Source organism: Melanerpes formicivorus, unplaced genomic scaffold (assembly GCF_026170545.1).
Source record: "Melanerpes formicivorus ecotype bairdi unplaced genomic scaffold, bMelFor1.0.p_v2 SCAF_118, whole genome shotgun sequence".
Taxonomy (NCBI): Eukaryota; Metazoa; Chordata; class Aves; order Piciformes; family Picidae; genus Melanerpes; species Melanerpes formicivorus.
The window spans coordinates 896,148-908,450 of record NW_027142470.1 but is presented as its reverse complement, the minus strand read 5'-3'; the positions used below and the strand labels follow the sequence as shown (position 1 = coordinate 908,450).

At 59.0% G+C, this 12,303-nt stretch overlaps 1 protein-coding gene across 1 annotated transcript; it reads left to right on the top strand.

Moving 5' to 3' along the window:
- Window positions 1-57: 57 nt before the first annotated feature.
- SNRNP40 (small nuclear ribonucleoprotein U5 subunit 40) lies at window positions 58-11,964 on the top strand. The gene is made up of 10 exons (XM_068167458.1): window positions 58-285; window positions 1,228-1,357; window positions 2,682-2,775; window positions 3,507-3,672; window positions 4,745-4,867; window positions 6,132-6,252; window positions 7,943-8,025; window positions 8,473-8,534; window positions 10,325-10,428; window positions 11,563-11,964. The coding sequence occupies exons 1-10, from the start codon at window positions 85-87 to the stop codon at window positions 11,610-11,612; spliced, it is 1,134 nt and encodes a 377-aa protein (XP_068023559.1). The 5' UTR covers window positions 58-84; the 3' UTR covers window positions 11,613-11,964.
- Window positions 11,965-12,303: the final 339 nt, after the last annotated feature.

The window sequence follows — 12,303 nt, the reverse complement described above, 5'->3', positions numbered from 1 at the left end:
TCGGCGCTGCAGGAGCTTGCGCGGCCGGCCAATGGGGAAGCGCTGGGGCGGGGCGGGGCGGGCGGGCGCGCGCGGCCGGCGGAGATGATCGAGCAGCAGAAGAGAAAGGTCCCGGGCGGCGCCCCCGGCCCCGGCCCCGCTCCCGGGCCCCCTCCCGCCCCCGGCGCCGCCCCTGCTCCCGACCTCCCGCTTGTTCCTGTGGCGGCCAAGCGGCCCCGCCATGAGCTGCCGGGAGCGCCGGGCACCGGTGGGGCACAGCCCGCCCCTGGGGCCCTGTTACAGGCGGTACGGTGGGGAACTGGGGGAGGGCCAGTGAAGGGATGCCGGGGCTTGGGGAGGGGGCAAGGACTGGGGTGGGGAAAGGTCGCGGTGGGAGATGGTGTGCAGGATACAGCCCCGAGAGCTTAAAGAAAATGAAATGGGCTCACAGCAACCCCATGAACGCTCCAGGATTGGGCAGAGTGCGGAAGCAGCTCGGTGGATAAGGCCTGGGGGTTGTTGGTTAACAGCCAGGTGGCCCACAGGGCCACCAGCATCCTGGTCTGGACCAGCAAGGGTGTGGGCAGCAGGAATAGGGAAGTGCTGGTGCCCCTGGACTGGGCACTGGTGAGGCCACAGCTCACATCCTGGATTCGGGTTTGGGACCCTCCCTCCAAGAAAGACATTGAGGGGATGGAGCAGGTCCAGAGAAGGGTCTGGAGAACAGGGCTGGGGAGGAGCATCTGAGGGACTTGGGGTTTAGTGTGGAGAAGAGGAGGCTGAGGGCAGACCTGGCTCTTTACATCTGCCTGAGGTGGGGTTGGTCTCTTCTCTCAGGTGAGAAGCAGTAGGACCAGAGGAAATGGCCTCAATTTATGCCAGGGTAGATTTAGGTTGGACATGGGTGAAAATTTCTTCCTCCAAAGGGTTCTCAAGAACTGGCCCAGGCTTCCCAGGGCAGTGGTAGAGTCTCCATCTCTGGAGGTGTTTGAAAGCCTTGGAGATGTGGTGCTGAGGGCCATGGTTTGGTGGTGAGCTGGCAGTGCTGGGTGCATTGGTTGGACTTCATGATCCTAAAGGTCTCTTAACAAAATGGTTCTGAGAAAGGGTGAGGGGGAAGGGTGCATGAGAGCACAGTGGGGTGGGGGGATGGTGGGGCTGGGCAGTCCTGCTGTGCTGGCCATGCCTCAGTGTTGCCCCTTGCTCCTCTCATGCCATGCCCTAACCCAGCTCTTCTGTCTCCCCCAGGGCCCACCCCGCTGCTCCTCCCTGCAGGCCCCCATCATGCTGCTCTCGGGGCACGAAGGAGAGGTTTACTGCTGCAAGTTCCACCCCAATGGCAACACCCTGGCCTCTGCTGGCTTTGACAGGCTCATCTGTGAGTAGGGAGCCCTGCTGGCCCTGCCAGCACTGCCTGGGGCTGGGCTCACTCCATTGCAGGCTGCTGTGCTGGCATGGGAGTTTTATCTCAGCTGTCAGCTTGCTGAGCTCTGAGGGTGAAGAGCATCACCAGGAGGGGAGTGAGAAACTTCTTCCACCTCCTCTGGCAGGTCCATGCCCTGCTGTTCCTCAGATGGGGCTGGGAATGAGCTCTGCTGGTCACAGCCCTGTGTCCCCAGGGCCCTTGCTGTCATGGTTTAACCCCAGCTAGAAGCTCATCCTCACTTTGAGGCTCACTCACTGCCCACCAGGGACTGGGGAGAGAACCTGGAGGGTGTGAGGAACTCTGGGCTGAGATAAGGAGAGTTTCCCAGGCAAAGCAAAGCAAAACAAGGCTTCATTCAGCACTGCCCACTGCAGGCAGGTTCAGCCATCCCCAGGGCAGCTACTGGGGAGTCCATTGCCTATCCCAGCCCAAAGCAGCACACACAGAGCTCACCATCCATCCATGTTGGACTGCAGCAGGCTGCAGGAGCATAGTTGTTACTGCTTTGGCTTGCTCAGAGGAAGATTATTGTTTTACTGAACTGATTCAACTTGATCTAACCCCAAAAAGCAGCTCACACCAGTTTCTGGCCTCCTGGAGCTTGCACAATGCTTCTTCATGGCTGCATTTCCCACCTGGAGTCCTGTGTCCAGCTCTGGAGCCCCCAGCACCAGAATGGTGTGGAGCTGTTAGAGCGAGTCCAGAGGAGGCCACAAAGATGATCTGGGGGCTGGAGCAGCTCTGCTGTGAGGACAGGCTGAGAGAGTTTGATCTCTTCAGCCTGGAGAGTCTGAAAAGGCTCTAGGGAGACCTCAGAGCAGCCTTCCAGTATCTCAGTGGGGCTAGAGGAGAGCCTTTGCCAAAGGCTTGGTGAGGCAGGACGAGGGGCAGTGGCTTCAAACTGGGAGAAGCTGGGTTTAGATGAGACATTAGGAGGAAATTCTTCCCCATGAGCATGGTGAGTTGCCCAGAGAAGTTGTAGAGGCTTCAAGGCCATGCTGGTTGGGGCCTTGAGCAGCCTGCTCTAGCAGCTGTCCCTGCCCCTGGCAGGGAGTTGGAACTGGATGATCTTTAAGGTCCTTTCCAACCCAAACTGCTTTGTGCCTCTGTGTCAGCCCAGAGTGGGGAGCACAGAGCTGGCAGCCTGGGGTGGTGACACAGCCCACAGGTCGTTTTGCTGAGTCTGTGGAGAGCTCCTCCACCAAGCTGGGGCAGGTTTCCTCTGGCTGTGCCCTGCTCTCACCTCCCTGCCCTGCCCTGCCCTGCCCTCCCCCAGTGCTGTGGAACGTCTATGGGGACTGCGAGAACTTCGCCACGCTGAAGGGGCACAGTGGAGCTGTCATGGAGCTGCACTACAACACTGATGGCAGGTGAGTGACATCCAGGGGCCAGCCAGCCAGCCCTGGGCCTGCCTCTTTCTGAGGGCAGGTGCTCTCTGCTGCCCTGAGTCCTTCAGCACCTCCTTCATAGCATCCCAGGATGTTAGAGGTTGGAAGGGACCCGAAGAGATCTTCGAGTCCACCCAGAGCAGGACCACAGAATCCAGCACAGGAATGCATCCAGATGGGGCTGGAAAGTCTCCATAGGAGACTCCACAACCTCTCTTGTCCCTGCTCAGACCACCTGCAGCAAGCACTTGGGGTGTGGCTTTGCTGGCTAAGGAGTGGTGCCTGCTTGGGGTTGGGGAAGTGGCTCTGGGGTCACCCATGACCCACTGGTGCCCTTGATTTGAGTCTTGAGGAGCAGGGAAGGTTGGTGTCACTCATCTGGGAGGCACTGGGGAGGAAAAGAAAACAGGTGAGATGTTTGCTGACAAACATCTGAGCTGTTGCCACTGAGTTTTCCTTCCTGTGCTCATCCAAAGAGTGTTTGAAGAGGTGGAAAACCAATCAATATGTAGCTGGAAATGGAGGTGGTGGGAAGGTCTCCCCTCAACCCACCCTGAAACACCACCTTTGGCCTGGTGTAGGGGGGAGGTTCTACTCCAGGCCTTGTTCCCACTGGATACTTCCAGCTGTGATGACAGAACTTGGCAGTGGAAATGGTGGGAAGGGAGAAATGTTCCTGCACTGGAGCCCCTGACTGTGATTCCTCCCTGCAGCATGCTCTTCTCAGCATCCACAGACAAAACTGTGGCTGTGTGGGACAGTGAGACAGGGGAGAGAGTGAAGAGGCTGAAGGGCCACACCTCCTTTGTGAACTCCTGCTACCCAGCCAGGAGAGGACCCCAGCTGGTCTGCACAGGCAGTGATGATGGCACTGTGAAGGTCAGTGTGTTGTGTGAGCAGATGGCCTGGAGGGAGAGGAAGGTGGGAGGTGGGGGAGAGGCCTTAGAGTCCTCCCATTTCAGTGGCTCAGTTCAGCCACTCCTAGAATTTCAGTAGGTCACAGACCCACAGAATGGGTTGGGTTGGAAGGGACCTCAAAGCTCATCCAGTTCCAGCCCTCTGCCATGGGCAGGGACAGCTCCCCCCAGCCCAGGTTGCTCAAGGCCTCATGCAGCCTGGCCTTGAACACCTCCAGGCTTGGAGCCTCCACAGTTTCTCTGGGCAACCTCACCACCCCCATGGGGAGCAATTTTTCCCCTCCCTAAATCCAGCTTCTTGAAGCCATTGTCCCTCATCCTGTCACTCCCAGCCCTTGGCACAAGTCCCTCCCCAGCTCTCCTGGAGCCCCTTCAGGTACTGGAAGGCTGCTCTATGGTTTCCCCAGAGCCTTCTCTTCTCCCCAGCTTTGTCATCCTGTCTTTATAGCACAGGTTCTCCAGCCCTCTGATCATCTTTGTGGCCTCCTCTGGCCCTGCTCCACCAGCTCCCTGTCTGTGCAGTGCTGAGGACTCCAGAGCTGCCCCAGCACTGCAGGGAGGGTCTGAGCAGAGCCCAGCAGAGGGACAGAATCCCCTCCCTGCCCCTGCTGCCAATGCTGCTGGAGATCAGCCCAGGACAAGTTTGCTTTAATAATTTTGACTCCAGAAGTAAAACTTGGAAATGGGATGGGAATCCTCTTTTTTTGTTTGTTGTTGGTCTCTCCTGCCACCCTTTGGTGCAGATGAGGGAGATTCCTTTGCTCAGTTGCACTTTTGCCCTGCCCTGCAGTAGGAGAAGGAGGATAGGCTGCTGATGACATCTTTCAACCCAGCCTCTCTTCCCTCCTCTGCACTCCTCAGTTCCTACCACACCAAACTCTGGTTGGTTTGGTTTGGTTTTGTTTTGTAGAGGTCTCCTGAGGTGTAAAAGAGGCTTTCAGGAATGGTGTAAGCCTCTGCGAAGTATCTCTGCAGCTCCCTGATACTCTCTTGCTCAGTGTCTCTGTGTGACTCCTCCACCTGCTGTCTTGCAGCTGTGGGACATCAGGAAGAAAGCTGCTGTCCAGACCTTTCAGAACACCTACCAGGTGCTGGCTGTGACTTTCAATGACACCAGTGATCAGATCATATCTGGAGGCATTGACAATGACATTAAGGTAGGGCAGTGGTGGTGTCCTCCTGTCCCTCTCTGACCCCACAGACCCGTTCCCTCCCCTCACATCCTGCCTTGCTCAAGGACAAGCCTGTAGGTCCAATTTCCAGTCCCAGGAGCCCTGCAGACCTGCCCTGGCTGCTCCTGCAGGGCCAGTGAGCTCAGAGGGAGCTGCTGCAGGGCTCTGTGCCATGTGACAGGCTGGGCAGCCCTGCCATTCCTGGCATTGCTGGCACCCTTTGAGCCGCCCCAGTCTGCTGGCTCCTCTGGCAGCCTCTGCCCATCCCAGAGCCATATATGAGGTAAAGCAAAGAAAATCTGATGACATCCCTCCACCCCCTCTGCCCTCTGCTCCAGTTTGCAGCTTGATTTGTCACCTGCTGGTGTGGAAAGTTCTTATTTGAGAGCCAGCTCAGTGTTTCATTCAGCTGGTGACAGTCTCCTGAGAGCTGCAGGCTCAGGCGGCCTCGCTCTCCCTGGCCGTGGGGGGGCACGTGCTTGTCACAGAGCCACCCAAGTGTGCCTCTGGCACCACAGCTGTCCCCACTGCCCCTCTGTGGGAAGGAACAGCATGAAATGTTTGGGGACAGGACAACTGTGCCATCAGCCAGTGGCATTTGGGAGCTGGGGGGGGTTTAGGGCCAAGCAGAGAGGGACTCCTGCATGCACGGGCTGCTGACCTTTAACTCCCAGGTCACAGACTGCAGTGGGTTGGAAGGGACCTTCCAAGGTCATCTCAGCCAACTGCCCTGCAGGCAGCAGGGACACCTCCAACTAGAGCAGGCTGCCCAGGGCCACACCAAGTCAGACCTTAAATGTTTCCAGGGATGGGGCCTCAACCACCTCTCAGGGCAGCCTGTTCAGAGCAGAACTTCCTCCTGGTGTCCAACCTCACTCTGCCCTGCTCCAGTGTCAGGCCATTGCCCCTCCTCCTATCACTCCATGCCCTTCTGACCAGTCCTTTCCCAGCCTTCCTGTAGGACCCTTTCAGCTACTGAAATGCAGCTCTAAGGTCTCCCCAGAGCCTTCTTCTCTGCAGGCTGAGCAGCCCTGGGGGTTTGGAGACCTTTGCTGACTCTTCAGCTGTGAATTGCACTTCTGCCTGCAACACAAAAACCTTAGCCTCCTGTTTCAGCCACTCAGACTCCACCAGCTGAGACTGCAAGCTGATGTCATCAGCTGATTGATCAGTCCCAGTGTGGAATGCTCTGGCAGCAGCAGCAGCTCTTGGCTGTCCCTGTGTCAGCCCCTGGTGTTGTGCCTGGCAGGTGTGGGACCTGCGCCAGAACAAGCTGACGTACAGCATGCGGGGACACGCCGACTCGGTCACCGGCCTCAGCCTCAGCTCAGAGGGCTCCTACCTGCTCTCCAACGCCATGGACAACACAGGTAACCACACAACCCACCACTCAGCTTGGCAAAGGCCCTCAGGATCACCAAGTCCAACCATTAACCCTGCTCTGCAAGGCTCACCCCTAAACCATAGCCCCAAGCACCACAGCCAAACCGCCTTGGTGCGGTGACTTGGCTTGGGGACTCCACCACCTCCCTGGGCAGCTCATTCCAATCCCTGACCACTCTGGCTGGGAATTTTCTTGCCTACTGTCCAGCCTAAACCTCCACAGTGGCAGCATGAGGCCATTCCCTTTTGTTCCATCACTAATTACCTGTGAGGAGAGACCAGCACCAACCTCTCCACAACCTCCTCTCAGGTAGCTGTAGACAGCCATAAGGTCTCCCCTCAGCCTCCTCTTCTCCAAACTAACCATCCCCAGCTCCTTCAGTCTCTCCTCATCAGATTTATTCTCCAGGCCCTTCCCCAGCTCCTTGCCCTCCTCTGCCCTGGCTCCAGCACCTCCACATCCCTCTTGTGTTGAGGTGCCCCAAACTGAGCACAGCACTCGAGGTGTGTGGGGGACAATCCCCTCCCTGCTCCTGCTGGACACTGCATTTCTGATCCCAGCCAGGAGGCCTTTGGCTTTCTTGGCCACCTGGGCAGACTGCTGGCTCATGTTCAGCTGCCCCTCAAATGTAATGTCCTGCCTGAGGGCACAGCACAGCTCCTGGGTGCTGCTGCCTTCCACCAGCTCTGTGTGACACTGAGGAAGGAACAGCTCAGGCTGTTGGATGTAGCAAAACCAAACTAAGGAGCCCCAGGTCTGTTAGCCTTGAAAAGGGAAGACAGAAGGGTTCTGATCAATGTCCATAAATATCTGAGGGGTGTTGGGGAAGAACACGGGGCCAGGCTCTTTGTCAGTGCTGCCCAGGGACAGGACAAGGGGCAAGGGGCACAAACTGGAATCCAGGAGGCTCCATCTGAACAGGAGGAGAAACTTCTTTGGTGTGAGGCTGCTGGAGGCCTGGAGCAGGCTGCCCAGAGAGGTTGTGGAGTCTCCTTCTCTGGAGAGGCTCCAACCTCCCCTGGGCATTGTGCTCCTGGGCAAGCTGCTGTGGGTGCCCTGCTTGAGCAGGGGGTTGGACTGGATGAGCTCCAGAGCTCCCTTCTAACCCCACTGTGCTGGGACCCTGTGAAGTCTAACCCTGAACCCAGCACTGCCAGCTCACCACTAAACCATGGCCCTCAGCACCACATCTCCACAGCTTTGAATCCCCTCCAGGCATGGGGACTCCACCACTCCCCTGGGCAGCCTGGGCCAGGCCTTGGCAACCCTCAAAGGGGAGAAATTGTTCCTCATGTCCAACCTAAAGCTGCCCTGGAGCAACTCGAGGCCATTTCCTCTTGTCCTATCACTTGTTCCTTGGGAGAGGAGCCCAACCCCCACCTTGCCCCAGGCTGCTTTGAGGGAGCTTGCCCAGCTGACTTCCAGGTTGTGGCTCAGTTGGTAGCACATCAGACCCTTAATGGGAAAGTCGTGAGTTCAAGCCCGCAGTGGGCAGTAGTGTCCTCCCTACTCTAGTCATGAGGTCTGTGGTGACAGGTTGGACCTCATGATCTTTGAGGTCTCTTCCAACCTTGGTGATACTGAATACTGAGTGCTCCTCAGCAGCATGTCTGAGGAGGAGGAGCAGTGCCAGGAGCTGCCCTCTGCTGCTGACAGCCCTGAGCTCTGTCTTGCAGTTCGCATCTGGGACGTCAGGCCCTTCGCCCCCAAGGAGAGATGTGTGAAGATCTTCCAAGGCAATGTGCACAACTTTGAGAAGGTGAGAGCCCTGCAGCCCCCAGCCTAGGCCCTCAGGCACTGCTGCCTCTCGACTCCCCTGGAAGCTGCTCTCTAAATCCCAAGTTTCAACCTTCAACAAGAGCCCAAAGGGGGATGGAATGCACCCAGAGGGCTGCCAATTAGCACTGCAACAAGAAGAGATCTGTGCTGGCTTCAGCTGCAATCAGCTGGGCATTAAACATTGCCTACATTCACTCCCCACCCTGTGTAGAGTAAGAAGGCTCTGAGTGTTTGCCAGCCAGAACATCAAATCTCTTCCTTCCCATCTCCTCCTCCAAAGGGAGGGCATTAAAGCAGCACTCAGGAGCTCTGTTAAAGTCTTGTGGTGAGTTTTGATTCAGGGAGAAGAGGAGAACTTAAACCTTCCCTTGGCAATAGATCTGGCCATGAACTTTGGGGTTGGTTTGGTTGTTTTTCTCCTTTGTAGAACCTTCTGAGGTGCTCCTGGTCCCCAGATGGGAGTAAAATTGCTGGAGGCTCAGCTGACAGGTGAGTTGCTGCTGCAGCCCTGCTACCATGAGTCCCATCACTGCTCTGCAGACACTCCTGGAAGGAAGGGGATCTGAAGACTCAGAGAAGCTCAAGGCTCAAGAGTTGTGAAGGTCCCTGTGGGGTTGTGGGGGGTGTTTCCTGCCCTGGTGGATGGCAGCAGTGGGGTGTTTGGGTGTTGCCTTTGTGTTGGTGGAGGAGGAGGAGCCACCACAGAGCTGTCAAACCTTCTCAGTGCTCTCAGGAGCTGGCAGAGCTCATGGGATCCACCAAAAGGATCAGGAGGTGACAGAGTGGTGACTTTAGGTCCCCCCAGCAGATGCTTGTGAGACACAGGGAGGCTGGGGCAAGGTGTGTAGTGGATGGCTTGTACTGGTAAGGAGCACAGCTCCCAGCTCCATGGCTGAGTGGTGGCTTGCAAGAGGCACCAGTGGTGTTGTGAGGATCAGTGTTGAGCCTCACTTTAATTGATGAGTGGGGAGAAACAAAGATCTGACTAAGTGAGCACACAGTGGGTTTGTGAGTGAGAGGTTCTGTCAGGCCAGGCAGCTGGGGAGAGGGAGGAAGCCAGGAGAGGGAAGAAGGCAGCCACTGAAGGTCACTGTGAAGGATACCAACCTCTGCTGGAGCAAATCCAGACATGCCCCTGGTGACATGCAGAGTGGAATTCCTGCAGGCTGGAGTCCAGGGCCTGGGGCAGGAGTCATCAGCACTTTAACAAGGCTCTGATAGAGGAGAGGGAGAAGTTTAGCCCTGCCTGTGCAGATACAGCAGGGCCAGCTGTCCCAGTAAGGGGCCTGAGAGGTGACTCTCCTCCTTCCCAGGCCAGCAAGGGCAGTGGTGGAGGCAGGGGGGGTGTGGGCTGATCAGCTTGGGGGCAAGGCCTTGGGCCCCTGGGTTAGCTGTGCAGGGGCTGCTGCAGGGCTGTGCTCTGACAGCAGCTTTCTGGTGCCACTGGTGCCAGAGGTCAGTGCTGGGCCCAGCTCTCTTTCAGACCTTTCTCAGTGGTGTGTGGGGGGTGGAGGCAGCCTCAGGCACTTTGCAGCTGACACCCAGCTGGCTGTGAGTTGATCTGCTGGAGGGTAGGGAGGGTCTGCAGGGGAACCTGCCCAGGCTGAGCCCAATGGGATGAGGCTCAACAAGGCCAAGTGCCAGGCCCTGCACTTGGGTCACAACCACCCCATGAATGCTCCAGGCTGGGGCCAGAGTGGCTGGAAACTGCCTGGTGGAAGAGGATTTGGGGGGGGGATGGCTGACAGCAGCTGAAGGTGAGCCAGGGAGTGCCCAGGTGGCCAAGAAGGCTACCAGCAGCCTGGCCTGGATCAGCAGTGGTGTGGCCAGCAGGGAAGTGAGCTGTGCTGGCTCTGGGGAGGCCAGAGACTCAGCCTCTGAGTCTCCCCAGCCCCTCTCCCCAGCCCCTCTCCCCTCTGCCTCCTCAGCCCCTCTCCCCTCTGCCTCCTCAGCCCCTCTCCCTCTGCCTCCTCAGCCCCTCTCCCCTCTGCCTCCTCAGCCCCTCTCCCCTCTGCCTCCTCAGCCCCTCTCCCCTCTGCCTCCTCAGCCCCTCTCCCTCTGCCTCCTCAGCCCCTCTCCCTCTGCCTCCTCAGCCCCTCTCCCCTCTGCCTCCTCAGCCCCTCTCCCCTCTGCCTCCTCAGCCCCTCTCCCTGCTGCCTCCCCAGCCCCTCTCCCTGCTGCCTCCCCAGCCCCTCTCCCTGCAGCCCCTCTCCCTGCAGCCCCTCTCCCTGCAGCCCCTCTCCCCCCCTCTCCTCAGCCCTGTCGCTGCCCTGCTGCAGGTTTGTCTATGTGTGGGACACCACCTCCCGGCGGATCCTGTACAAGCTGCCAGGCCATGCCGGCTCTGTCAACGAGCTGGCTTTCCACCCGGAGGAGCCCATCAGTAAGTGCCTGCCCCACCCCCACCCCCACCCCCGGGCAGCTGGGGCAAGAGCTGCAGTGCTGCTGAGCTGCTCAGCCCCTGGCAAGCAGCCCCAGAAGTGCCCTGCCCCGGGGGCCAGTGGTGCTCTGCCTGTCCTGATGAGTTCAGGTGCTCCTGCTGCAGCCCTCCCGGCCAGGCTGTGCCCTCTAGCGGCACCCAGCCCCCAGGCACTGCCCACTCTGCATCCCAGTGCTCCTCACCCTGACACAGCCCCTCAGGGTGCAGCAGCAGCAAGGGGCTTGGGGTGCTGGGGGGGGGAGAGGCTGGGCAGGAGCCAGCAATGGGCACTGGCAGCACAGAAGGCCAAGGGCAGCCTGGGCTGCATCCAAAGCAGTGTGGCCAGAGGTGGAGAGAGGGATCCTGACCCTCTGCTCTGCTCTGGGGAGACCTCACCTGCAGTGCTGGGTCCAGCTGTGGGACCCCAACACAAGAGAGGCCTGGACCTGGTGGAGAGGGGCCAGAGGAGGCTGCAGAGATGCTCAGAGGGCTGAGAGCCTCTGCTGTGAGCGCAGGCTGGGAGAGCTGGGGCTGTGCAGCCTGGAGAAGAGAAGGCTCCAGGGAGAGCTCAGAGCTCAAGATCTGCAGGGGACCTGCAGGCAGGCTGGGGAGGGACTGTTCAGAGGGGGCTGTGGGGACAGGATGAGAGGCAATGGTTTGGAAGTTGGAGCTCAGGAGGAAGTTCTGCAGAGTGAGGCTGGGGAGGCACTGGAACAGGCTGCCCAGGGAGGTGCTGGAGGCTCCATCCCTGCAGTCATTCAAGCTCAGGCTTGCTGGGGCTCTGAGCAGCCTGCTGCAGTTGGAGGTGTCCCTGCTGCCTGCAGGGGGCAGGACCAGATGACCTCTGGAGGTCCCTTCCAGCCCAGCCAGAGGCCAGGTTGCTGCTGCCTGGGGCTGTGGAATGGCCTCCAGGAAGTCCAGCAGCTGCTGAGGCATCAGAGCAGCGAGCCCAGGAAGTGGTGTGGGGGAGATTCTGCCTCTGTGGAGCACTTCCAGCAGCAGCAGGATGATCCTTCTGACTGCAGGGCTGGCTGTGGGCAGGCCTCGGGCTGCTGCTGCCTTTCCTCACTCCTCTCTCTGTGCCTCTCTCTCCCCCAGTCCTGTCTGCATCCAGCGACAAGAGGCTGTACATGGGGGAGATCCAGTGAAGGGGAGACCCAAGGAGGAGCTGCTGGCATTCATGCCCTGCTGATCCCTGGCCCTCAGCAAGCAGGTGGATTGGCTCCTGCCCCCTGCCAGCCCCTCTCCTGCCCGTGGCAGAGGCTTGAGGCAGCAGGATGTGGCCCTGGGGCAGCCTCGCTCTGCAGCTTTCTTCCACCCTGCCCTTGGGGGAGGAAGGAAAGGCAAGGAAAGGAATTTGCTCCTGGGTGCAGCAGCCCTGGCCCAGATCACTTGAAAATGGTCCTGTCCTGGTCCAAGTCCCCTGGGGGCTCCAGCATTCCCTGCCTGCTTTCTCTTGGTGTTTTTATACAGTCAGAAGTGAACAGAGACCTTTTTACAGCTGCTGGCTCCTGCCCCTTCTTCTCTTCTACCAGCACCAAGCCCTTGCCCTGGGGCTGGTCACTGTGAGACCACCCAAAGTGGGGTCCTGCACCCCAGGGGGGTCATTAATTGCTGTTAATGAACTTGCTGTGAGGAGGCCAAGCTGCTCCTCCCTGCAGCAGCTTCCATCCTCTTCCCCCCACCCCCGTTTGCTGCCCTGGCTCAGGCATCTGCCAGCTCTCACTGCCTCCCCCCACCCCCTCTCTAGGGCTGGGTGACACAGCAGGGCCCAGCCAACACTCCCCCACCCAGGCAGAGCCATGTCCTGCACCAGGATCCATCTGCTGCAGCCAGGGC

Excerpts from the sequence above, each read along its gene's own strand:
- SNRNP40 (XM_068167458.1), top strand. The coding sequence starts at position 85 with ATGATCGAGCAGCAGAAGAGAAAGGTCCCGGGCGGCGCCCCCGGCCCC. Across the intron at positions 3,673-4,744 it reads GTGATGATGGCACTGTGAAG|CTGTGGGACATCAGGAAGAA; the intron begins GTCAGTGTGTTG and ends GCTGTCTTGCAG. Across the intron at positions 10,429-11,562 it reads CCACCCGGAGGAGCCCATCA|TCCTGTCTGCATCCAGCGAC; the intron begins GTAAGTGCCTGC and ends TCTCTCCCCCAG.